Source organism: Gallus gallus, chromosome 2 (genome assembly GCF_016699485.2).
Source record: "Gallus gallus isolate bGalGal1 chromosome 2, bGalGal1.mat.broiler.GRCg7b, whole genome shotgun sequence".
In the NCBI taxonomy this organism is placed as follows: Eukaryota; Metazoa; Chordata; class Aves; order Galliformes; family Phasianidae; genus Gallus; species Gallus gallus.
Window position 1 is genome coordinate 51,300,662 of NC_052533.1, and position 24,099 is coordinate 51,324,760.

The 24,099-nt window shown below is 39.4% G+C and overlaps 1 protein-coding gene across 4 annotated transcripts in view; it reads left to right on the plus strand.

Moving 5' to 3' along the window:
- The window catches only part of HECW1 (HECT, C2 and WW domain containing E3 ubiquitin protein ligase 1), a 236,734-nt gene that overhangs the window by 40,583 nt on the left and 172,052 nt on the right, over window positions 1-24,099 (plus strand). The window contains exon 2 of one of the 4 annotated variants that reach the window (XM_015281616.4): window positions 20,192-20,249. The exons of the other annotated variants lie outside the window; for them this stretch is intronic. Coding sequence (XP_015137102.1) covers window positions 20,223-20,249 — 27 coding nt within the window. The 5' untranslated portion in view covers window positions 20,192-20,222. The remainder of the gene's footprint in view (window positions 1-20,191; window positions 20,250-24,099) is intronic. 4 annotated transcript variants of the gene reach the window in all.

Below are 24,099 nucleotides of genomic sequence, written 5' to 3' on the forward strand. Positions count from 1 at the left end.
ATTGTATGTTTGGTTCTGTCAGTTAGTGGTTCTTAGCAAGTGGGAGGTTTTGTGGTACTAACAGCTGTCTCCCTGCAGAAGGCTGTCGTTCTGTGTTTCTTTTTAAAACAAGCTGCTCGGTGCCCTGCCAGCAGACAATGAGGCATTTAGGCAAATCAGTCCTGCGTGAAACATGACAAAGCAGCTAAGGATGTACTAATATACTGCTACAAAAACACTGCAGTTCTTCATTATGTCGTTGCTCTGCTTCTGTTATCATTTGCTTTGAAAAAAATCTCTTTCCCATAGCTTTGTGTCCATTCTGGCATGCTACCCCTTTGGTAAGCCTACATAGTTAGGAGAATATCTGTCTGGTGGCTGAATGTGTTGCTTGAATTTTCTACTTATCGCAGCTATTCAGGCTCAAAATGGAGTTAAATATCTCCATTTACTTGGGCTTCTAGCATTTGTGATTATGTGGTTTTGCTATATACCTTTTGTTACTGACGTGGGGCAATATGAAAATGTCTAGTCGGTTCTTAGAGGCAGGTGATGCCTGATGTCTGTTCTTAGATGTCACTTAATATCAACTTTTCTCCTGCAGGCAGTCTGTGTTGTCTAGAAATTTAATACTGAATGAATAGCGAAGACAGAATCTAAACTGTGAGAAAAGTGAGGCTTTTCTGCTTTGGATATGATGGATGGTTCATAAGGGTAAGACCTGAATGCTCTGAGAGTTGAAAGTTTTGAGCTGGATCAGACTTTTGCAGCTTTTATTTGTCTGGCTAAAACTTGTTTTTTCTTCTCTTGTTTGTGTTTGTCTGAAATTCTAGTTATTTGGCAGCCTCACTTTGAGTACTGTATGCAGTTTTGGGTATCATGATATAAGAAGGACATAAAACTATGAGAGAGTGTTCAAGAGAGTGCTTTTACAGCCGTGAAGGGTCTGGAGAGCAAGATTTATCAGTAGCGGTTTGCGGTTTGTTCAGCCCAGAGCAGCTGAGGGGAAGCCTCATAGCGGCTGCAGCTCCTCACAGGGCGCGGAGGGGCAATGCTGAGCTCTGCTCTCTGTGACAGCGACAGGGCCCGAGGGAACGGCATGGCGCTGTCAGGGGAGGGGCAGGTTGCATATTAGGTAAAGGTTCTTCACTAGAGTGGGGGGACACTGGAACAGGCTCCTCGGGGCACTGGTCATGGTTCCAAGCTGCCAGAGTTAAGGAAGCATATGGATAACTCTCTGAGACGAAGGGTTTGAGTTTTGGGTGGTCCTGTGTGGAACCAGGAGTTTGACTTGGATGATCCTTGTAGTTCCCTTTCCAACTTGATATTCTATGAGTCTGTGAAAAACATTGTTCCTACATTTACAAGCTGTAGCTGGTGCTTTGCTCTTATAAAGAAAATACCACTTTCAGAGCATTACTGCTTTTTTCTTGAGGCAAGTTATTTAAAGGTACAAAAATGAGCTGGCTGGGCTTACTCATTTTAAGCTGATAGTCAAACATCAGTAATGAAAATGACTGTACAAATTCTCTCTATCTCACACTGTCCAAGACATTTCCCTGCCATTACCCTCAGCATATTTTATAGCACTTTGTCCAGCCTGAAGGAGCTGAAGTGTTGGCTCTTCTGCTGTATGGTTAATTTTCCATTTGAAGGATTAGCCCTTCCATGTGGATTTTTATTGGAGGCTTGTCCAAAGACCATGGATCAAGTCTTTATTCTTTCAAGGGACTTAAGATCCATCTCTTGCTAAGATTATTTAGTTGAACATGTTAAGTGTGAGTTAATTCCTAGCACCTGAGTAAATCCACTGGTAGAAAGCTCTGATCCTCACAAGGACATAGGGCTTTAGGACTTTCAGAAACTTAACACTGAAATGAGTGTGCCTACCCTCAAGTTTAGGTGTGTGTCTGGGGTTTCATTCCTACAATTTTCTGGGAGAAGAAACAATCCATAAAGAATGACTTGTAAGTGCTAGACATCTAAACCTCATATTCACTTGTTCCACTTAAAAAAGGATCTAGTTAAAACCATTTTCACCATTTTAGTGTTACAAGATGTTTGTGTTGTCTTCACTCTTTAACTTATTAACCGACTGTCTTTCATCCTTCATTGCTGATTGTTGTGCTTGAAGATGATCTTTGTAGTTTTACCAAACTATGTAAAATGTCTATATGCAGAATGGTAGCTGTGCAGGATCTTGTTTTTTACATAAGTTCTTGCATGGACTTACTCACTGTTCTGAAAATACACGTGAAGATTGTGTGAAAGGTAGCCAGTGCTTCTCAAGACTCCAGCAGAGATCAGAATCACTCTGCATTTCATACACTTTACAGTCAGAAAATAAAGCATAACCCTTAGTAAATGTATGAGATGCCAGACACATTGTGATATCATGGTGTAAAGCAAACAAAGGTGATGACAGAGCCTTTATTTGAGATACAGGCTCTATAGAACAAGATATTAAAGAAAGAGGAATTAACTCACCCCTCCCTGAAAGAGTTTGGAAAAAAGGGTGAGCTGAAGAATGCAGCCTTCTCCAGTTCGAACTCTGGCATGCTGGAAAAGGAGGGGGGGAGGGGTCAAACAGTGCAGGTTCTGAGTACATACACACCTGGAAGCACAGCTGGAAGCACCACTGAGGGTGGATCTAGGCTCCCCCACTCCGAGTACTCAGGTGCTCATGTACTGTTTCAAGCTGTTACCTGGCAATTCCACTGCACATGGAAGCACTGTGATTATCCCAGTTTCACAGCACAGACATTAAACTGACTGTACAGAAAGTTCTCTGACAGAGATGGAATCACAACTGTCCTGGTCATTCTTAAGTCCCTGTCAATGCTGTAGTCTGTGGTACATCATTCTTCCTCTCTTCATCATAAAAACAAACTAGCTAGACCAAAAGTCAGCGGATTCTCTGGGAGCTGTAGGCAGAGTTTGAAGCCATGAAATGTTGGGAGTCATCTAGTCAAGTCTCTTGGTGGATTGCAAAATCCATGGGATGTCAGCAAAAGCTCCAGTTGTCCAAATCCAGACTGATGCTTACATGCTGTAATGTGTGGCCAGGTACTCTAGAGACTTGTGAAGTCAAAAAGGCTTACCTGCATGCACGGACAGCAGCATGTAAAGTTATCCAAGGCTATTGCGCTACTGGCTGAAAGTTTGGTCTCCTGCAGGAAGAAATGAAGCTTTAATAAATTCTGAGAAACAACTGGATATGATACATCATGCAAGCTGCTGTGCTGCTGCCTTGAACAAGTTTGAGTCTTAAAGAATGCTATGGAGATTATGTTTGTAATTTTTATGGAAAAGATATCCAATGAAATGACATAAAGGGGAACAGAAGAAAGGTGTACTTTCATAACTGAGACACTGCACAGTTGGGATAATGTTTGCTTCTCTCTCTACCTTGATGCTAAGGAAAGGGACTTTTCTGTGATTGTTGGAGTGGTCTCTAAAATAAGTCTCTATGTATAAGAGTAACTTTTCTTTAGATTGTTGTTCTGCTGTGTCACATTGCAAGTGGTATGTTGTCCCTTCCATTTAAAACGTAATTTAGGGTTAGTGATGTCAGTGGCTGTGTGATATTATGGGGGATTCCTCTGCTGTAACTTTTGATCCTGTAGTGGGTTTCTCTTTTGGGCTCACTTTGGACTTCCTCATTTTGTGAACTTCGAAAGTTACAGAATCCCTGCCAGAGAAAGGCTCAAACCTCTCATGTCATGTACTCAAAGGAGGCTAAGTACTCAAAGGAGGCTAAGTGATGGTACTGACTGTAGCTATGGCAGAGATGGTAGAAACTTCCAACTCTGTACTTCTACAAACTCTGAGTTAAGAGGAATTGGTGGGCAGCATCTTTAGAAATAAAGCCACTGACAACTAAAAGGTCATCACAGTCCAAGTAGCTAGTAATTACTGCTTCTCCTTAAAGGATCTTAACCGTTGCTCTATCAGTTTTGGAATGGAGATTAGAGTCTTGGTGTAGACATATCTGCTTGTTCTCACAGCTCAGCCACATTCTAAAAATGTGAATTTTAGAGGGTGGAAAAGGGCAGAGCTGATGAACTTTACCTCTCCATTCTACCAGTCTTTTTATACAGCTAATGAAAATTCATGCTTCAGTCATTTTAAGACCAGACTGTACTTTCTGACTGGAAGTCCAAAAGGATATAATCTGAGTTGGTGAGGGGGGTAGCAAAGGGGAGCCATGGTTGCCTTATACCTTCTGTTCCATAGATCCTTTAAAATTGCTTTGAACTAAAACTTTTTGGTTGAAGAAAGCAAGAAGGTTATGATTATAAGTAGGGAATGTACTTCGTCTTCTCTTCTGAAGGCTGTTCAGAGTCAAGATTATGTCTGGGTAAATGCTGGTGAAATGTGAGATTTGGGCTCTGTTGATCCTTTCTCACCAGCCAGGTGAGCTGGCTGAGCATGGGGCTGAGCACATGATCTTCTCTGGGATTCTGCTCCATGTCAGGGCCAGGAGATGCTGTGTGTAAGCATTTTCTCAGCGATCATGCTGGAGTTAAGAGTTCCCAGAGCACAGGCATTGCTTAGATTGTTGACAAGCTGTGTGCACATGGGGCAAGACAGGCAACAAGGATGGTTCCTGGAAAAGAAAAAAGCTTTATTCTTCTATATCACTTTTGAAATGATTTCCTGGATCTCAATACAACTTTCTTTCAAATCTGAACTTAACATAAAACCTGGGTTTTTCTTTTTCTATTGCTATTTCTGCCATCTCCATGATTTGTAAGAGGCACTTAAAAAAAAAGGCTCATATTAGTATTCATGTATTACTTTTTTGTCCCCTGTTGTGACAATTTCACAAAAATAGTAACTTGTCTGTGATGTTCAGAGTGACTTATTTGGGTAGGTTTGCACAAAAATGCATTACTGTTGTGGAAGGTGAGTTCTGTGTCTAGAATAATATATTCAGGGAAGTTCTTTCTAGTTCAGAGACTGAATTAAGTTTTATCAAGTTTTAGGCTGTTTTCTTTCACATCCACCCTTTAAGGATCAATTACCAATTAAAAAATTCCCATATTTCCAATATCTGGACCAAGAGAGCAATCTGATATTATCTGAAAAAATTAGTGAAATCACTGGTCAGATTGACAGATGCTGTGAGGAAGAAAGAAAAGCAAAACCAAAAAAATCTAAACCACAGCTCCTCTGTTACCTTTTGCCATAACACACAGCTGAAACTTGGCAGTGCCTCTGGGCACCCTGACATGTTTGCTTGTTTTATTTTTGAGGATTTGAAATCAGCCTTGAAGAAGTATAGGCTCTTGCCTTTGGATGGCCCATGAAGCTTAATTTTGGCCCTGTGCCAGGAGCTAGAGCAAAGCTGAAAGTGCCTGATGATGCATGCTGAAACTCCAGGCTTCAGTGGCTCTGTTAGAATGTCAAATAAGTAATTTTATTGATCATGGTCTCTTAATCAGCATTTAAAGACTGAGATATTGAAGGCTGTTTCTTGGACAGTTTATTGGGCTCTCTGTTTTACCCAACCTACATTGCTGGGTTATAGTCAGCTTACAAATTGTCCCATTTCTGTCATCTTCTCATGCCGTTGTGGCTACCCTAAGTATGAGAGTGTAACAGAAGTGAGCCAGAAGGTTTGATCGCTTCTGATTATTGATGTCTTTCTGACTTGAAGTTCCTATTGCCATGGAGTTGCTTCCCAAAACTTTGAAAAATTTTTGTAATATCATTAGCTTTTATTTTCTCTTTGAGTAAACTCCTTTTCATGGGGACATACAAATCCTCCTTACCTTTAAAACACAATATAATGATAATACAGAAGCTAATCTAAGTGTATTAGGTATGTGAGAAAGTACTTTTATGTTGTATACAAGTTGTAATTTTAAGAAAAAAGAATGCTCTGTGTTTGTAATCACTGACATTTAAATAAGTGTTGGGCTAATTTTTGTAATCAGCATTAAACATATGGTGAACTTAGACTAAATTAATTTCTGTAACTTTAACAACCTCTGAGTAGTTACCAGGAGACACCCTGACTCACTTCTTTGTGACGGTCATATCTTAATTTTCAATTTTAACTTGTCCCTGTATCATTCTTGTAAGAGAGAAATATATTCAATTTGTCAGTCTGCGTGAGAAGGAAGTTCACAGGAACTCCGTAGCCTGTATGTCAGGAAAATAGATAGAAATCCTAATGTCATATTACATCAAGCAGTTGCTTTCTTTTCCCTATCTCATGCAGTGGCTTTCAGGCCACTGTAGACTGGCTATGGTACTTACATGGCCTTTCTGCATCTCTGTAACTTCTCACAAGTAGACAGAATGAAGACAGTAGTAAATTGCAGGGTATGTGTCTTAGAATCACAGAATAGCTTGAGCTGGAAGGGATCTTAAAGATCATTTAGTACCAACCTTCCTGTCATAGGCATTATTAGATCAGGCTGAGTAAAAAATGTCCTCCTAGCATCTCACCTAAATCCTCCCTTTTGTTCTGTCATTATCACACTGTGTTCCAAGTCTGTCTTCTGCTTACAAGCTCCCCTCAAGTACTAGAAGGCTGGAGTGAGATCTTCCTGGAGCCTTCTTTTATCCAAGCTAAAAAAGCACAACTTCTTTAACCTTTCTTCATAGAGAGCTTCTCCAGCCCTCTGACCTTCCTCTGGACCCACTCCAACAGCTTCACGTCTTTCTTGCACTGGGGGCCAAAGGCCTAGACTCAATACCCTGAGGGGTCTCATGAGGGCAGAGTAGAGGGGGACAATCACCTTCCTCTCTCTACTGACCACCCCTCTTCTGATGCAGGCCATCTGGACTGCAAGAGCAAGCTGCTGGCTCATGTCCATATTTTTGTCCATCAGTACTCCCCTAAGTCTTTCTCCTCAGGACTGCTCTCAATTAGTTCTTCCAGTCTGTGCATGTAGTGGAATTCCAAGGTCACAGCCTGAACCAATACATGAGCACTTGACTGCCTGGAACAGGGTGGGGGGGCTAGAGCCACCCTTTCTGTCTCAGTGATACTTCTGGGAGCGCATGTGCAGTCTGAGTCTGTGTGGGTCTGTCTTCCCCCCACCCTTTTCTCCTGCAGCACAACAGTATAAATGAGAAGACTGCATTCCTTAGCTCTCCCCTTTCTCCAAACTATTACTGGAAGAGGTGAGTTAATTTCTCTTTGATATCTTTTCCTATAGCACCTATTTCTTAAATAAAGGCTCTGTCATTGCCTTTGCTTGCTCTACAGTGCATGTACCTGGTTTTGCCACAACCCAAGTGCAACACCTTTGGCCTTGTTGAACCTCATTAGGTTCATGTGGGCCCACTTCTCAAGCCTGTCCAGATCTCTTTGGATGACATCTCTTCCTTCTATTGTATGAACTACACCACTCAGCTTGGTGTAATCTGCAAACTTGCTGAGGATGCACTTGATCCCAAAAATCACTGATCACTGATAAAGATGTTGAAGTGCACCAGTCCCAAGACTCACCCCTTGGGTCACCACTCATGACCAACCTCCACCTGGACATAGAGCCACTGACCACAGCTCTCTGCCTGCAACTATCCAATCCATTCTTTTTTACTGAATAGCCCAATCTTGAAATCCATCTCTGTTAGAGATGAGGATGTAATGTGGAACCATATCAGAAGTCTTGCAGAAGTCCAGGTAGATGACACCAGTTAAACTTCATGGAAATGTTTGCCTTTTTCTGGTCAGTGCAGACTTTGCGTGATAGCCATGACTGTCAGGTGAATAATAGAGTGTGGCTTGCCAGTCATATCAGTTAGTTCCTTCAGGACTCTGGGATTAATGTTGTCCAACCTCATGGAGTTGCACACATTCAGTCTCACAAAGTGGTTTCAGATTTGCTCCACTCTTCAGGTGGGAGGTATATTGCTCCCCTCACTCTCTCCTAGAGATTCAGAGACGGGAGAAGCCTTGACTGCCAGTGAAGACTGAGATAAAGAACTCATTGAGTACCTCAGATTTCTCCATGTATATTGAAGCCAATTGTCCCTTCTCATTTATTCAAGCAGGTACACACTCCTTGGCCTGTCTCTTCTGACCAACTTATAGAATCCCTTCTTTTCACATCCCTTGCCATGTTCAGTTTCATCTGAACCAATGTAATATTAACCATTCCTACCTGGGTTATAGTAACTTAGAGTGTTGGACAAGGGCCATGACATGAAGTATGTCTTCTAAGATATTATCTAACATCAAGAAACAGCAGCCTTTGAATATATGTATACATTTATTCATTCATTTATTAAAAAAAAAACCCTATTTTCCTAAAACCAGCCAAACATTTCATTGGTTTGATTGGTATCAAGGAGCTTCAAGGTGACTTTCCAAGGGGAGCCTGTTATTGACTTAATGGATTTAGTCATGAAAAAATTAGGAGATTTCCTTAGCTGGAGTCTGCCAGTAGCAAGTAGTTTTTCAGAGTAGCTTAATTACAAACTACAATGAATTACAGTTAAAATGTAGGGAAGGATCTGTCATAGCTTGAAAATGTTAGCCAGATTTGAAAATAGAGCTGATTCTCAGGAGCTAGAATCCACTCTGTTGGCACAGTGAGAGCACATGCTGCTGAGATGAGAAGTGATAAGTGCGTGATGGCATGATTAAACGCATACATCAGAGGTGGATGACTATTAAGTGATCTGAAGAGATTTTGAACTAAGCCTAGGAAAACAGAACCATTCTTCACTATCTGCTTATAGCGCTTATGAGTAAATGACCTTCTGAAAAGAAGACGTGTAAATGTCTTGAAAATACTTTTTGATTGTGGTGATTACAAATATAAAAATGTTTAGAGGATAACAAGTATTTCCATGACTTCCATGACCAAATAATATTTTTCTGAGGGGGAGCATTGTTGGGGTTGTTTGGCTGGTTTTTTTTGTTTTGTTTTGGTCATTCTTTCACTGCAATTATCATTTGAATATATGCTGCTTTTTGACAAGGTTTCTGCTACTATCTTCAAAGGTCAGAGCTCTCATAATTCAGAGTGTAGAAATATTTCAGAAGATACTGAGAACGATCTTAGAACAAAGGCAATGGATTGGTGATTAAATGACAAGAGCAGAATATAAAATTAGCATGGTGTGCAAATGGATGCTATGTTCAGTTCACCATAAATGAAGGATAATTATTCATATTTCCCTTTTCTGTCTTATTCAGTTAAGCATTTCTGAGCAGATGTTTTCTCCATGTGTTTTTGTAACTCCTACATTGAGGTCCTAATCCTAGCAACTGCTTCTGGATTTTGCTATTGTATTGTGCTTTAGAATTTAGAGCCCAAGATCATCAGCACCTGATTAAATCTAAAGGGTTTCCATTTTTCTCCATCCATTTTTCATTCCTAAACTTGGTCTTAAAATACTGGTACTGATGGAGAAAATGCAAAAGTTGCTTAACAAATAAGTTTGGATACTTTCTGCCAAAATGTCTCTTTGATGTCTGTATACTTAATGAATGTTTTAGAATTTCATTGCTTATAGTTATTCATAATTAATTAATGAGTAATTTAAAATGTTATGAGGGAAAAAATATGGAGTTTTAGCCTTTGGAAAAATCAGTGCTCATTTTACCTTCTGCTGGAATGGAGTGCATGTAAATGTGAAGGATCCGATTCCCTATTTCACTGCATCACTGTCAGGCTAATACTGTTGCTTTGATTCTGATGTGGCATAGTGAATAAACTGTCTGCTAAATTTCAGTGCATGTTGGTGCCTTATAGCCACATGTGTTATTTGAAATGTGTGCTTTCTATATTGTTTGAAATTTCATAACTGGCTACTCTGCTGTTTAACAGTAACTTATGAAAATACACTTGCATATGTTTTCTCAGATGTTATTTTGCATGTAATTAAAAAAAAAAAAAAAAAAAACGCTTTGCCAAGCAGGTCTCAAAGATGTTTGTTAATGTATTAGAATTTACATTAAGCATATTGTGCTTAAATTTTGATGCCTTGTTGAAAAGATCATCATACATTTACTAGAGAAGACAGAATCCTGTGAACAGGTTGTGTGATCTGTATAATGCTTTGATTAAAACTTCCAGTTAGAAAATGTATTTAAACCTTTTCTAAAATAGAAAAAACACTGAGATAAGGCACTTGAGGTAGTCTTTGTCATGTGTGAAATTCCACTAAGGTTTGCTTTAAAGTTAAACTGTTAAATTTATTTATCATCTGAAGTAGACAAGCTGCTGCATGGTTTTCCATTGTACTGGGCTCCTCACTCACATGTCAGTCTCTTTTGTCTTGTTTTACTCTTTTTGGGCCATCCTGAATGCTTCAAAAGCATGGGGCAAGAAATTCATATGAAAAAAGCAACAAGATTTATCAGAAATAAGACTTGATTAAATTTGTCTTATTATTTCAGGGGGGGGGAGTCTTAGGAATGATTTTTTCCAGATGCTCTGAAAACTGAAAGTTAGAAACCTACCATAAATGGAGTCTAAGAGAGGTGCAGCCAGGCTCTACCCCTTCCAGTCACACAGGTGAATTGCCTTCACCTGTACTCCCAGGGCTGACCAGTCCTTTCCCCAGGTGGTCAATCAGTGATTCAGGCCGTGACTCAACAGTTCCTATATGCAAGCGCATGTATACTTGCATTGTCTTCTGTAGTTTTATCTATGTAGCTTAGTATATGCTTTAATTTGCAGAAATTGAATAGTTATGTCTTTGGTTTTGGTAAGGTCATTTCCACCTCTAGTAGTTGCATAGGATTGGTGTCTGTGTGTTTCTACGTGATTTCTTATCTCAGTGAGCACTAATGAAGGACAGTGATAGAGACAGGCTAAGTCCCAGGTTATATTTTGCTACCTGAATTATAGTCAAGAACAAATTTGCTGGATGGAGTGAACAGTCTTTGAACTACAAGTTATCATCTTGAATATGCGACTTAAAGTTGTAACTTAGGGAAACCGTTGCTCAGACAGGTAAAAGTGAACCTTTATATAACAGACCTCATGCCTTCCATGATACAGAATTCCCATAAAATTATCTTAAAACTTAAAAACATCTCCTTCCCCATTCAAACAAAGGTGACCCACAGGGGAAATCAGCGCAGCAACATGTAGGTGAAGACTAGAGTGTATAGAAAGATTATTCTCTTTGTTGACATTGGTCCTGTTTTGAGGGATATTCCTCTGCTGATTGCGTACTTGATGATTATTATTCGTGGTTTTTTTATGATCTTAGGAGAAAATGTAACATTCCAAGCAGCTTGTTAAACAAATGCTTTATCAGTGTTTATTCATTTATTTTGGAAATAATATAAAAAACTTTAGCATGAAACTATCTGGAGAGAAATAATTCCACTTTGTTTGCTCATCAGTAATTATTTGCCTAACATCTTTCTTGATTTAGGTTATGATTCATAGTCCACTCATGGTTCACTGGATTCACTTCTTTGGTATTTCACTTCAAAACTGCAAAGCCAACTATTGGTTCCTGAGAGGACTTTGGATTTTTGTGCATTAAGCATAAAAACTCAAATATGCCTGATAGGAAACATACTGCTTAGCTGCGTTCATTTTCAGATTATTATTTTTGATGGGTGACTGTGCTCATATGTCACAATATGGAAATAGAAATTAAACAGCATAGGGAAAATAACTGGGGGAGTGGAGTTGGGGTGAGGTAAACCAACAGTCAGTTGAAAATGATAGGCTTATAATGAAGTTTATCTAGTTACAGGAACAGCAGTGATTTCTCAGTTACTTCCTTTTTGTGTGGCTGAAGAAAACACAACTGTGATTGTTTTCTTTTTTTTTTAACAGCAGTCCTCAAGTTAAATCTGTTCACTGGAATTCTGCTAGGGAATTACTTTGGCATCTAAATTAGTGCGTGTAAATTATGCATGAGCAGAAGAAATAATTTTGTGTTCATAACAGCCAATTGTACATTCAGATGAATGTTTGCATGCATAGTCATCCATTTGGAATCAGGCCCAAACTAAATTAGAATTAACAGCATGAACTAGTTCCAGAATTTAGCTCTTGATCTATTTATAATAACATAATATGCATTTAAAATACCCCCCCTCTGCAGAGTGCATTCTGCAAAGGCTGCTATAGCCAAAAACCCCGTGTAGCTGCAATGGTCACACCCATCAGGTAAACATGTACACTGGAGATTAGAGGCTGGTACAGCAAGTAGAGCTGACATCAGCATAAATTTGGTGCATGTATAATGTGAGGAAACAGGATGGACTGCATAGCAGGGAGTAGATACAGATGCCCTAAGCACCTCTTCATCTCAACTTCCTCCTCTCCATGCTGTATGAGTAAGGGCTGCGCAAATGAGATGAACTGTTTCCAGGAGACAGCCACTTCTGTTCAAAGCCCCCAGGATGACTGCATACACTTTAAGAGTCATAATAGCTGCCAGCCACTTTGGGCCCCAGGGGTGAGGTCCTGATGTGCTGCGCAGCATTCCGCAAGCATGCCTGATGTCTTGTGTCAAGTCAAGTGGCCAGGCTTGAAGAGAAGTGCTAGAGGAATGGGGCAAAACACTGCCTTCTGGTTTTTAAAACCTCATGGGCATTGCTTCCCTTTCATACTTAGTATCTTCCGCTGCCCGGGATCCCAGTCTGTTTGGTGAACAAGGATTAGGACTGAGTTGTTCATCTCCTGCAGAGTGCATCCACAGGGCACAGGCACAGTCCCACAGTCCTATCTGTCCCCACTACTCATGGTGAGGCAGGGGCATGTTCTCTAGGGATGAAACGTGCCTTGGTTCTAACAGATTTGGTGTTTGGACTCAGACCAGTTGCACAAGGCAGAGACCAAACTATATTTTCTATGATTGGAGAACAATTCCAACTATGCTTTTAAATCACACCACAGACTTTCAGACCTTTTTAATGTCAGAAGTGTGAAGAGCACTCAGCTGTCTTAAAAAGATGATTTGATACAGTAAAAAGTGTACCAAAAGAACATGAAGCATACGTCAAAATGAGGAAGTGATCTTATGCAATGAGTTTTATTGAGAACAAGGGGGTTAACTCCTGCCTGTGTCAATACAAAGAAATAAGAATTTTGAATCTGATCTTTATTTTTTATCGTGAAGTAGTTAATGTTCTGTAGGATCAGATGATTCTGCATGAAATGTTGGCATCAGATGGAATACTGATCCTGTTACCTTAGCCTCTAATGTAACCCAAAACTTTATACAGAAAGGTTTTTTAAATGGGATTTTTAAATGCTTTTATTAATTTGCAAAACCGAACTATGTGTTTATAAGAAGCTTCTACAGGGTTCTTGATGGCTCAGCAGATATAGAAGTGACCTTAAGCAGGTTGAGTGAGAGGACAAGTGGAAATCAATCTGTTCCTCCACATGAAAATAAAAATAAATTCATTATGTACTTGCATATTGTTCTGGGGCAAGGCTATCTTTAAATTCCTAGGTTTTCAGAAAATGATAAATCATAGTCAATTGTGTAACTTGTTTTGAAAATATTATCTCTTTCACCTATAGTAAACTTGAAATGCTGTGGAAGTGAACTGTTGCATAAAATAGTGATTATTTGTGTCCAGTAGTCATTGTGATGTTATGTTTTATTTATGTAGGAAATATCAGCTTGTTGAGATGCTGAGCTTCTTCATAACTGCAGAGCTGGCACCAGTTACCTACTTGTCCCCAAGAGGGGGCTTGCTGAGGTCTCTAGCCAAGACATTTACTCAGAGCAAGTTGAAGCCAACCACTAACCAAAAGTAATGCTTCTCATTTAGGACATTCTGTTTTTCCAAGGAGGAAAGAAGTTTTTCAGTCTTTTCCTTTTTGTATCTTCCATTAACAACTTAGAACTTGGTCTGTGAATATCACTTTGAAAAAGTGAATGGTACAATTTTCAGTATGATCCTGTGAGATGCTATTGTGTTAACTTTCTCCAGTGTGTTTATAAGGAAGCAAATAAAAGTCTAGCATATCAGACGCTGGCCTGGAGATTTTCGAAACCTTTTATATAGTGTATCCCACCCTCAGACATCACATCTTTACCACAAATTCCATGTTTTGCAGTGAACTATCAAAGAAAAACCCATTTAATACAGTAATTAATTTCTTTGGCACAGAAAGTGCCAGTTTGCTCTTATGGCTTGTTATATCTGCAGTGAAAATAGGATGAAATGGAAGCGCATTAATTCCACTGAAATAATAGGGGTGCTGAGCCTTCATCAGTGATTTGGAGAGTGCCGCATTAAGATTTACAGTGGTTTAGAAATGAGCCAAAGGGTGTAGCATCTATCGGCTAGAGCAGAAACTTGGTATTGCTGGGCTTTCTTTCTTTTTTCCTCTTTTTTGACAATTAAATGTAAGCTGTAGTTTGCAGATAGTAGTCGTTGCACTGAGCAATTGGGAGAAGATATTTCTGGTGCTGGTAATAGATAGCTGGATGTTTCTGTATCACAATTCATCAGATAAGTTGAGGATATTGCTAGCACCAGAGATGTACAGTAGCTGTTTGTTACACTTGAAGCATCGTGCTTTGCAGACATAAGCTTTAGTGGCTTGTTGCAATCAGCAAGGAATAATGACATTTAGGCAGTACTAAATAAAGTTTTCTGTCTTGAACCTTTTCCTGCTATAAGTCTAATAGATTTAAAGTCTGACTAGTACAAAATAACGTAGTAGTTTGCTGCATAGCTGTCATGTGCTGTTTTTTTCAAATCTTTTTTCCCTCATCTCCACTATCTACTCTAGCAGAAGAATGCTTCTAGATAGACCCTAACATTGAGTTTGCAAATACACGATTTTAAAGGCATCAGGATAAGATATACAAATACTTACTCTTTACTCATGTTTGTTTCTTTGGGAGATGAGTTGGTTTCCTTGTGTATGATATTTACAGCGCGTTCAGTGGTAAACTCCATTTAGCAAGTATTAATCTATCTGCCAATGTTAGTATTCCACTGATCCTCTAGGATGACAATTCAGATCCAACTTCATTTCACAAGTGGCTGACAGACTGCGTTAAACTGTTTTTCTACTTACTCAGTGTACTGCCAAGTATTCACATCACTGGGAAAATCATGATCGTCAGAGAGGTTGAAGACTTGAGGCCAGGCCCTTCAGCCAGTTGTTGATTATAGGATATTGGAGCCAGTGGAGTGACAAGAAATTATCTGTCTAAAGGTGTGGTGTTGTGCACATTTCAGCCTCATCAAGCATAATGTTTTCTGTTAGGGCCAGCACTGATGCCAGGTGGCAGTGCTCTGGGAAGGGGTAGGGTGCTGTTGTTCTTGCAACTGCCCCACAACAGGCAAGGGTATTTGTGCTGCTGATGGCAGGGGTCATTTCCTTAATAAATAATTTCCTTAATAAGAGAAAGAAAATGTCATTGCTAACCAAAATATTAAGTACAAGTGAGCATACGCCTTATTTCACCATGGCTGAGAAGAGGATAACTAAGGTTGAGGATAAAGAAACACGTCAACCCTAACTTAGACTTATCCTCTTGTTGCAATAATGCCAACTTGCTTTAGTTTGCATTGTCCATAGCCACAGTGTCATATATACAGCAAAGAAGTTGAGTACCCTGGCAAAATCTGGAGGAGGCAGGATAAGTTGCCAAGGGGACCCATTTTCTAGAAGCTCACTAAAGCAAGGTAGATTTTGTGCTCTTTCAGAACTGGCTCCCTCTAGGGAAGGGAAATGAGGCTGGAACTAGACTGGTAGCAACTGGTTCTGTAGGAGAGGAGGCTTTCTGGGGCTCATTCATGGTTCAGTGCTAGACTAGATGAGCCTCACTTTGTATCTATTCACAGCATTACTGGAAGGATCCTCTAGCTACATTTTGTCAGTGATATATTCTCTCGCTCTGTCTCCCTCCTGTTTTTTGCTTTGCTGGCTCCCCTTTCTGCAGTGTATATCACACAGCAAATGTACACCATCAGAGGAATTCATGACCAGTAGACACTATTCCTGCCATCTTCCCCTTCACAACAGGAGCTCAGCTTCAATGTTGATCAGACTTCACTGCCAGCATACCTGCAATGTGTGCCCCATCTTCAGTAAATCTTCCCAGCCTCCTCCTTGCAGTCCTACCTGCTTGGCAAATAAATGGAACACTGCATTGTCCAGGCTTCACTGCTTCTTTTTAAAACTCCTTCTTCTTACAGTATCTGTACAAAATTGGACAAACAGTTGGGCTCAGTTTGTCCTGAGACCACGGTTTACTACTGTGGTACATACTGTCTCTTCTTCAGTCTTTCTTCCTCTCAAGCACTTGGTGGGTGGCTGTCTCAAAGATTTCACTGTGTTGGGGGCAGAAATCATGTTCTTCATTCCACAAGTGTCTCCTTGCTACCTGGATGGTCTTGGTTCAGGACCTGCTTCTAAACCACATCTTAATGTATCAGCATTTTGAGTAATGTCAGCTTTTTATTGTTACAGCTATCTGATGCTTTCCACGACAAGGTTGCAAATTGAGAACAGTGTTGTAGATTAACAGGGTAGCAGATGGAAGATCTCGCCTGAATACACCATGAGGTTGTTGTTACCTCATTAATTTTTGTGATACAGAACAGAGGTTTTATTTTACGTTAATATGTACCGATCTTTTGTCTTACTTTGCTTGAGAAAGCTAGAGTGCTTTCTGCAACAGATGTAACTAATTTTTCAGCCAGATTTCAGGCAATTGAAGTTTCTCTCTCTGCAATTTAAATCCTCAATTAACATATTAAATCTTTTTTCTAATGACGTTACTTTTTTTTTTTTTTTTTGTCTACTGAAAATGACTGATTTTTGTACTGGTTTGTGAGACAGCTAATTTACATATGATAATTTGTTAAGATTGACTTGTAATCACAGGACCAAGCATTTATTCTATGGGATTTCATGTATTTCCTGCTGTAGCTAGAGGAGTGAAAATAGTGGCTTCAGATAGCAAGCATAGCTAGCAAAATTGAAAAATACAAGTTTTTTTTTATATGCTTTTACTTGTTGAGATAGAAGGAAGAAACACTTCCAGCATAAGTACTGCTTCCTTTTTTTGTTTGATCTTTATAGAAAAACCTTTCAAATATCCAGCTATCTGAGGAAGTTTAAAAAAGCTCACTCTGATCTCTTAACTGTCATTCTGATCCCTTCAAGGGAAAGACTATGCTTAAAGCAGAAGGCAACTGTTAATTAATGACATATTGGAACTGATACTGGAGCCTGGGGTAAATGAAGTAACAGAGAATCAGAAGAACATACCTATATCTGTTTGGAAAAAAAAAAACCATATCTGCTTTATTGTTATTGTTAACACAGTTGTTAATATTGTTAGTAACATGGCTGTGGTGTTTCAGTGCATGAGTTTCTGTCTGCAGTGCCAGATCAACCCAATGCAAGAGGCATCAAGCCCACAGGGGTGGGCATTCCCACAAGCATTCCCTGACTCTAGCAACAAAGTGTTGACCACTGATGAAGTAATTTTTTGTCCTTGGGTGGGTTTTCCTGTGCAGACTGCATTGTTATTAACCAGTACAGCACATTGTGCTTGCAGATTGCCTGTGCTAATTACTGTACTGGCTGCCCCAAGGCACTAAGCAGTTCAGAGGCTAAGTGCAACCAATATAGAAATATACTGAAAATAAAAGCAGAGATGCTGATAAGCTTGGATGATGAGCAGAGCATCCAGAGGCTGCTCTGATACAGCTTAAGAGGCAGGGGTGAAAGTCAAACATCAGCTGCAGGGGCGGGAAACAGCTTCTGTGCAGAAAGGGAGTACAAGGCAGTAGGAAATGAGAAGTGGAGGAGGAAAAAAGGAGATCAACCTGGGAGGGAGAGAGTGGTGTTGAGGCACAGCTGGGCTTGTATGAGCTGGATAGCAAACAAGAAACCTTAATGTTAAATGATGGGTGATGAAGGAGGAGGTGTTAGAAGGGGTGGGGGAGATAAAAACAGAAATGATGAGAGAGGGAGTAAATACTGACTGAATGAACTTGAACTCTCCAGGGTTCCCAGAAGAAATAGGTTAGGAAAGCTGCTGCCTTGGGCACTCTCCTCTCTACTTGTCACTTTACTCTCATCTCATTTAGAGAGCTCAGAAGAAACAACTTATTCTCAGGATCCAGGAGTGGCTTTGTTGAAGATATGCATTGTTCTCAGCTAGGAAATGAGTGTTTGCTCAGGCTGCAAGTGGTCCTGCCACACACACAACGCAGCTCTTCTTTTCTTCAGTATCTGTTCTTCCATCATCTATATCCTGGCTGAGATACCTTTTTTTTTCAGCACTGTCATCACCATTAGCTCTGTATTTTTGCTAATTGTGAGCAAAAGCCTGCATACGGAGCTTATAAAAATCTGCAACAGTGAAGGTGATCTGCTGTTGATGTCGCCACTGCTGAAACGCACTGCCCACTACCTCACTCTCTTTGGTCTCCATAAATGTTCAACAAATGTCCATGAAAATCAATGGGTGTAATTTTTTCTGCATTGAGGAATTCAGTGGTATGCCTTTGTTTTACACACACTTCCATGTCAGATGCTAATTTGTCAGACTGCCCCTCTGCTGCCATCTGTCACACAGCAACAAAATGTAACAGTATTGGCGGGAAGGTTCAACCCCCTACTGCCATACCACCAACATCTGCCTCTGACATAAGAGGCCAACATAATAAAATAGAAGACATTTAAATAAATACACTTTTTCATAAAACACAAGAAGTGATCGAATTATAGGTAGTTTGTAAGTATGGAAATAAAATGGATTACGTCTACAAGATTTAGTATCTTTTGAAGAGTAAAGGGAGATGAAAACACAGCATGCACTTTTACTTTGTTTAATTTCATATCTTATGTATTTTGAAAATCTAATTGGCATTGTTTTTTTTATAAACCTTTTTTGAAAAGAATGTTTTCAAACAGTAGACCTAGGTATCCTACCTTTCCTTTCTCTTTTCATTGTCTTGTTCATTTTCATGCTTTTGTTCAATTATCAATCTTAGTGGTTTTGATTGTGTTGTTATAAGACTGTTTTTCTATCTTAACAGCTGTTGTTGAGTACACAGGGGAAACTGCTGATAAGAATGAATTTTAGAGTGGGGTGATAGAGTGCTAGTCTCTTTTCTCATGTGATAAGTGATAAGGCAACGCGCAGCTATCAGGGGAGGTTTAAGTGGACATTGGAAAGAATTTCTTCATGTGTATGGTGGTCAAGCATTGGGACGGGCTGCTCAGGGCAGTGGTGGAGTTCCCATCCCTGCGGATATTTAAGAGACGTGGACGTGGCGCTTAGGGATGTGGTTTGTGATGGGACTTGGCAGGTCAAGTTGATGGTTGGACCTAGTGATCTTGAAGGTCTTTTCCAATCTATGTGGTTCCTTAGTTCTCTGAAACATGGAGTATTTGACCATCTTGTTGCTGAGGAGCTTTCTCTGCTAGTGCAGCTACTAAGGTGTAAAATGTAAGAGTATTCAGTCACAGAAGATAAGCAGAGAGAATTAACTGAAAATACAGACTGTAAATGCTCCTGGAGATGAATCATGGACTACTTTCACGTTTTTTTTATATTGAAAATTTCTATTATTGCATGTTTCGGAAGTCTTCTGTCCTTGCTGATTAGCTTCCCTTGATTCAGACTGGAGTTTCCTTGTTCCATCACTTCTTGCTGTACAGTTTTGTACTATGTGAGGTTTTGAAGTGCTAATTGAGGTTAATTAGAGAAGTAGAGGTTCACTTAGTATTTTGTGGTCTGATCTTGAACTACTAAAATTATGTTGGATCCTGCATCTGCTCGAGTATGTCACATAGAAATTAACTTCCTTTGCAGATATACAAGAATATCAATGAATTGATGGGAAACAGAAATGCGAGTTGACTGCCACTGATCTAAGTTCCCTCAACATTCGAATTTTATGATGAAGCTGAAAATCCACTGATGGTGTCTTTTGTTATACCCAGGCTGCTGCTGCTTGCTCTCTTTCAGATGCTTCTTGAGTTAAATGAATATGGTGACTAGTCCTGTACAGTCTGCAAAATTTTCTGTAGTTAATCCTGTTCTTATTTTTTTAACCATGTATATTTCGGTGTTGAAGTGCATGACAACATCCTGGTGTACTGAAGGATAATATCGCTGTGGTTAAGATGTACTCAGTGCCAAAGAGTGAATCAAGTAAATTAATAAAATGTTGGCAAAGACAGTTTGGGTAGAAAAACAATGTTTTTAAATGTCGCTTATGTTGGTAATGGGATACATGCTGAGTTAACCTCATTGAACTTTTCCCCAGGAATTGATGCGCTTACAATTGGCGGGTCATTATGCTGCTCCACCTGTGTAGTGTTAAGGTCAGTGTGTTTTTCTGATTATAAAACCCATCCATACCATTCCATTATAAATTCACTGTCATTCATAATGGAATGTGCCAAAGCTCAGAACTCGTTGCAGCTGCCCCTGGTCCGTGTTTAAGATAAAATGAAGCAATTCAGCTAATTTGAGCATCTTTTCAATAACATGTCCAACCAAGCTTCATTTGAAGTGATCTTTTCTTTTGTTTCAGTTTTGTTTATGTTTTGTTTCTGAACTTAAGTAACCATCTGATATCAGTGTTGTTTTAGTTTTATGTTTAACATGACCTGCCCAATAATTCACTCAAGACATGGTAATTGTCTTAAGATCCTAGCAAGGAGGTCCCGGGAGCAGCAGGCAACTGTAACATTTCAGTTGCACGTGTTTACACATAGGCAAAGCACAGAATGCATTGACCCCTCACCTTCACAAGACATTTCCTGAAAGCTGCAGCTTTTAACCATGGATTAATTTGGAGTCATCAAGACACAAATCGGCCATCACAGCAGACACTAATGTGTGAGCTGCAGGAATGTCTGACTGTCACTAACCACTTCTAGGGGACCTGTGAAATGACCTGCATGCATAAAACACTGCTGCTGTATGCATCTTCCTGCACAGCTTAGTTCTCTAAATTGCCATGCATTATCAAAGAGGGCCAGAATGTGCATTAAAGCTTATCGAGTGCTATTTCTGTCACTGAAATGTTATTATTGGGGTTTTTGTTTGTGTGTTTGCTTTTACATTTTCTTTGTTACAAATCCACCAAATAACCTTAATTCTATGATGAATAGGAATTCTGTGAACAACCATGTATGTAATAGGAACTTATATTCTTCCTTTTTCATGAGGATATATCCTTTTTATATTTGAATATTGTACTATGTAGTAGTTAGTGAGAGTTCCTAGTGCTGGCTGTTTTGGCTCTGTACAACTTAAGCGGTACTGTTATTGCTGGGGAAATACATGCAGCCACATGACAACAAATGTGCATTTTTGTGAGAGCGTTCAACAGCACTCCTCCTTTCGCCTCTCCATAGCTGTAAACTCAGTGATATTTTACACATGTACATGTAAGTCTTCCCAGAAGTATGTGCTATGCATCTCAAAATGTGTTGGAGAGTCGTTGAAAGAAGCTGGTGCTCTCATAGGTGGTGGCTGGCACTAGCTCATGCGAGACATTCATTGTTTTTAGAAAAGGTTTTCTCAAAATGAGACAGAGAACAGCATGTTAACATTTTCATTTGAACTTAATTTTGAACTTAATTCTTCATTAGGGAAGAAAGTTTACATTGATATATTTCTTAGAAAAATAAGCTTTTGTACACACTTTACATTCAGTCTATTTGGTCCCTTTTTGTAGTTTTGTTTTTATTAAAATGCAAAGCAATGGTATATTAAAATTTAAAAAACAAAACAAACAAAAAAACGTGGGGGTCATGCTTTTAATCAGATAAGTTAGCTGTGGTAAAAAGATATATTAGTATTCCTAAGTGAAACGCTATTGGTGTAGAATTGCTCTCTATGGTTCTTGGAGAAACATGGAGAAACTCTTCAAAATGTTCTTCTGCAGTGTAGTTCTTAAGCAAAAAAAAAAAAAAAAAAAAAAAAAAAAGCCAACATCAGTTGTAAGAATCTTTCTTTATTATAAAAAAGCAGATGCATGGGAAGCCATACCTGAAAGCTATTTTAATGCCATAAGCCTTCCCATATATCAAATGTAAAGCATTTTGCAAATGCTTTATTTTATGCCATAAAAATATACATACTTCTTGCTAATGATAACCAATAGGATGCATGTTTCAAATTCCACATCTCTTCCATAACTTTGTCTGATGGGAAGAAGAGCTAGCAGATCCACCAAAATCCAAAGATTTAGCAAAAGATTTAGCAAGTTTGGCAACCTGCACATATGCAGAAAAGCACTAGGCTTTCTCCCAGGCCCTCAGCTGGGAGGTAGGGTACAGGCAGAGGCAGCAGCTGGAGAAAACTGCAGGTGGGATGAGGAGAGGTGGGTGGCTTGAGCCCTTGCTCTCCTAAAGTCTTTAATTAGAGTAGCATAAATATTGGCTAAGATGAGAGGTGTGTGTTAATGGAAAAATTAAGAAATAGATTAATTTCTGGCACAATTCCCTCTTCCTGTTTACGTCAAACCCTATTTTCAGTATCAGTTTAATTGAAGGAAGGATTCTCTCTTATTTGCTTATTATCTGCCAGCCTTGCAGGGGGGGATGAAGGGCACCAGCAGACAGCAAGACATGGATTAAAAAACAGTGCAATCAAACATCACTAGTATTTGAGTGATTAGAAGAGGAGTACTTGCAGTGAAATTTGGTGATGTTTGCCATTCTTTCCATTATACTACTCGGCTGGAGGGCTGTGAAGATGCAGGGCTTTCTGACCTCATGTATTGAAGAATAGAAAAGTGTATGTTTTACTGGATCAGGATCTGATGCAAAGTCTGAAACATCCAGGGAATGTTTCTGTGCAGAACAACTGAAATGTCTGGTATGGATCCTTGCTCATGTGTATGAGCTGCTGTCTGTACCACAGAACAGCACCCTGACAACATCAGGGGCAAGCTATGCACTGTGTCTCTGAAGTTGTGATGCTGCCTTAAAACCTCGTGCTGTATCAGCTGTTGTCTCCTGGAAACTTGTGGGCCTTCTAAAAATCTGAAATAAAAGGCTTCATAATTGTGGGTTGTTTTTGTTTTTGTAAAAGGTAAATATGCTGTTGATTTACATTCAGAATTTCCAAAGTGGACACCTACATTACATCCATAATATTTTGCAGCTTTGCCTTGTGTGACATACCCCAGTGTTGTTTTTTTATGTGTGCAAGTATTTTGATTGTGAATTTAAGTCTTTTCTCAAGATGTGGTTCATCTCTTCAAAGCCAACAGAAAAACTGTCTGAAAATCTCCATTAGTTTGTGAGATTGTATGTCATAGAACTAATTAAAATCAACAAATGTTTAATTTGTTTAATTTTAAACAATTTACAGCACTAGTTGCATACTGAACAGCATTAGTCCATGATACACAGAGAAAGCTTTGTCAAATACATAATCTCTGACTCTTATGTGAGTATATTCTATAATTGAATTGGGATTTTAGAAATGAAAAATGTAAATGAGATTTTTTTTTACCTTGTAATTTAAATGAGCTCATTCTTCATGACACTAAGTTTTCATTTCTGTGTATTTCTTTACTTCTTGAAGAAAGATTGCATGCTTGATGCCCCCTTATCACAGGATAAAAAAATCACAGCAGATTTACTAGGAAGTTTATCATACGTATGCGCTTCATTTCATTTGTAATTAAAGTTTATTGGACTCTGTATGGAAAGGATGTAGCACTGTTAGATTTTAGGAGAATCCTGCTCCTACAAAGTCACTTTGATTTGGCCTCTGTTGTATTTTCATAACTGCTTGTAACCAACTCCAACACCTATTTCTACAGACATGCGTAATGAGTAAATTCCCTTGCATGAGTAAATTCCCTTGCATGAGTGATCAGCTAAACCAGTGAGGCTGACTACAATTTGCATAGCCTGGTTTCCCAGGCTGATAAGACTCCTATGATTGCACTTTCTCTCTATCTGTCACTCCTGTAACTAATTGCTTTTGAAGCTGTTGGCTAATTTCAAGCAGAAGAGAGAGGAGTAGCTGTCTGTGAGATAACTGAGTTTCTTCAAAGTCTCAGTGGCTGGGGAGACGCAATAGAACTATGTTGAGCAGGGGAAGGAAGGCAGAGCCCTCCTGCCACCAGTTCCAGCTGATGGGGTTATCTGAATCTTGCCTGAGGTGCTGTGTTTTCTTTTCTGCAGAGAAATGGACAGGAAAACG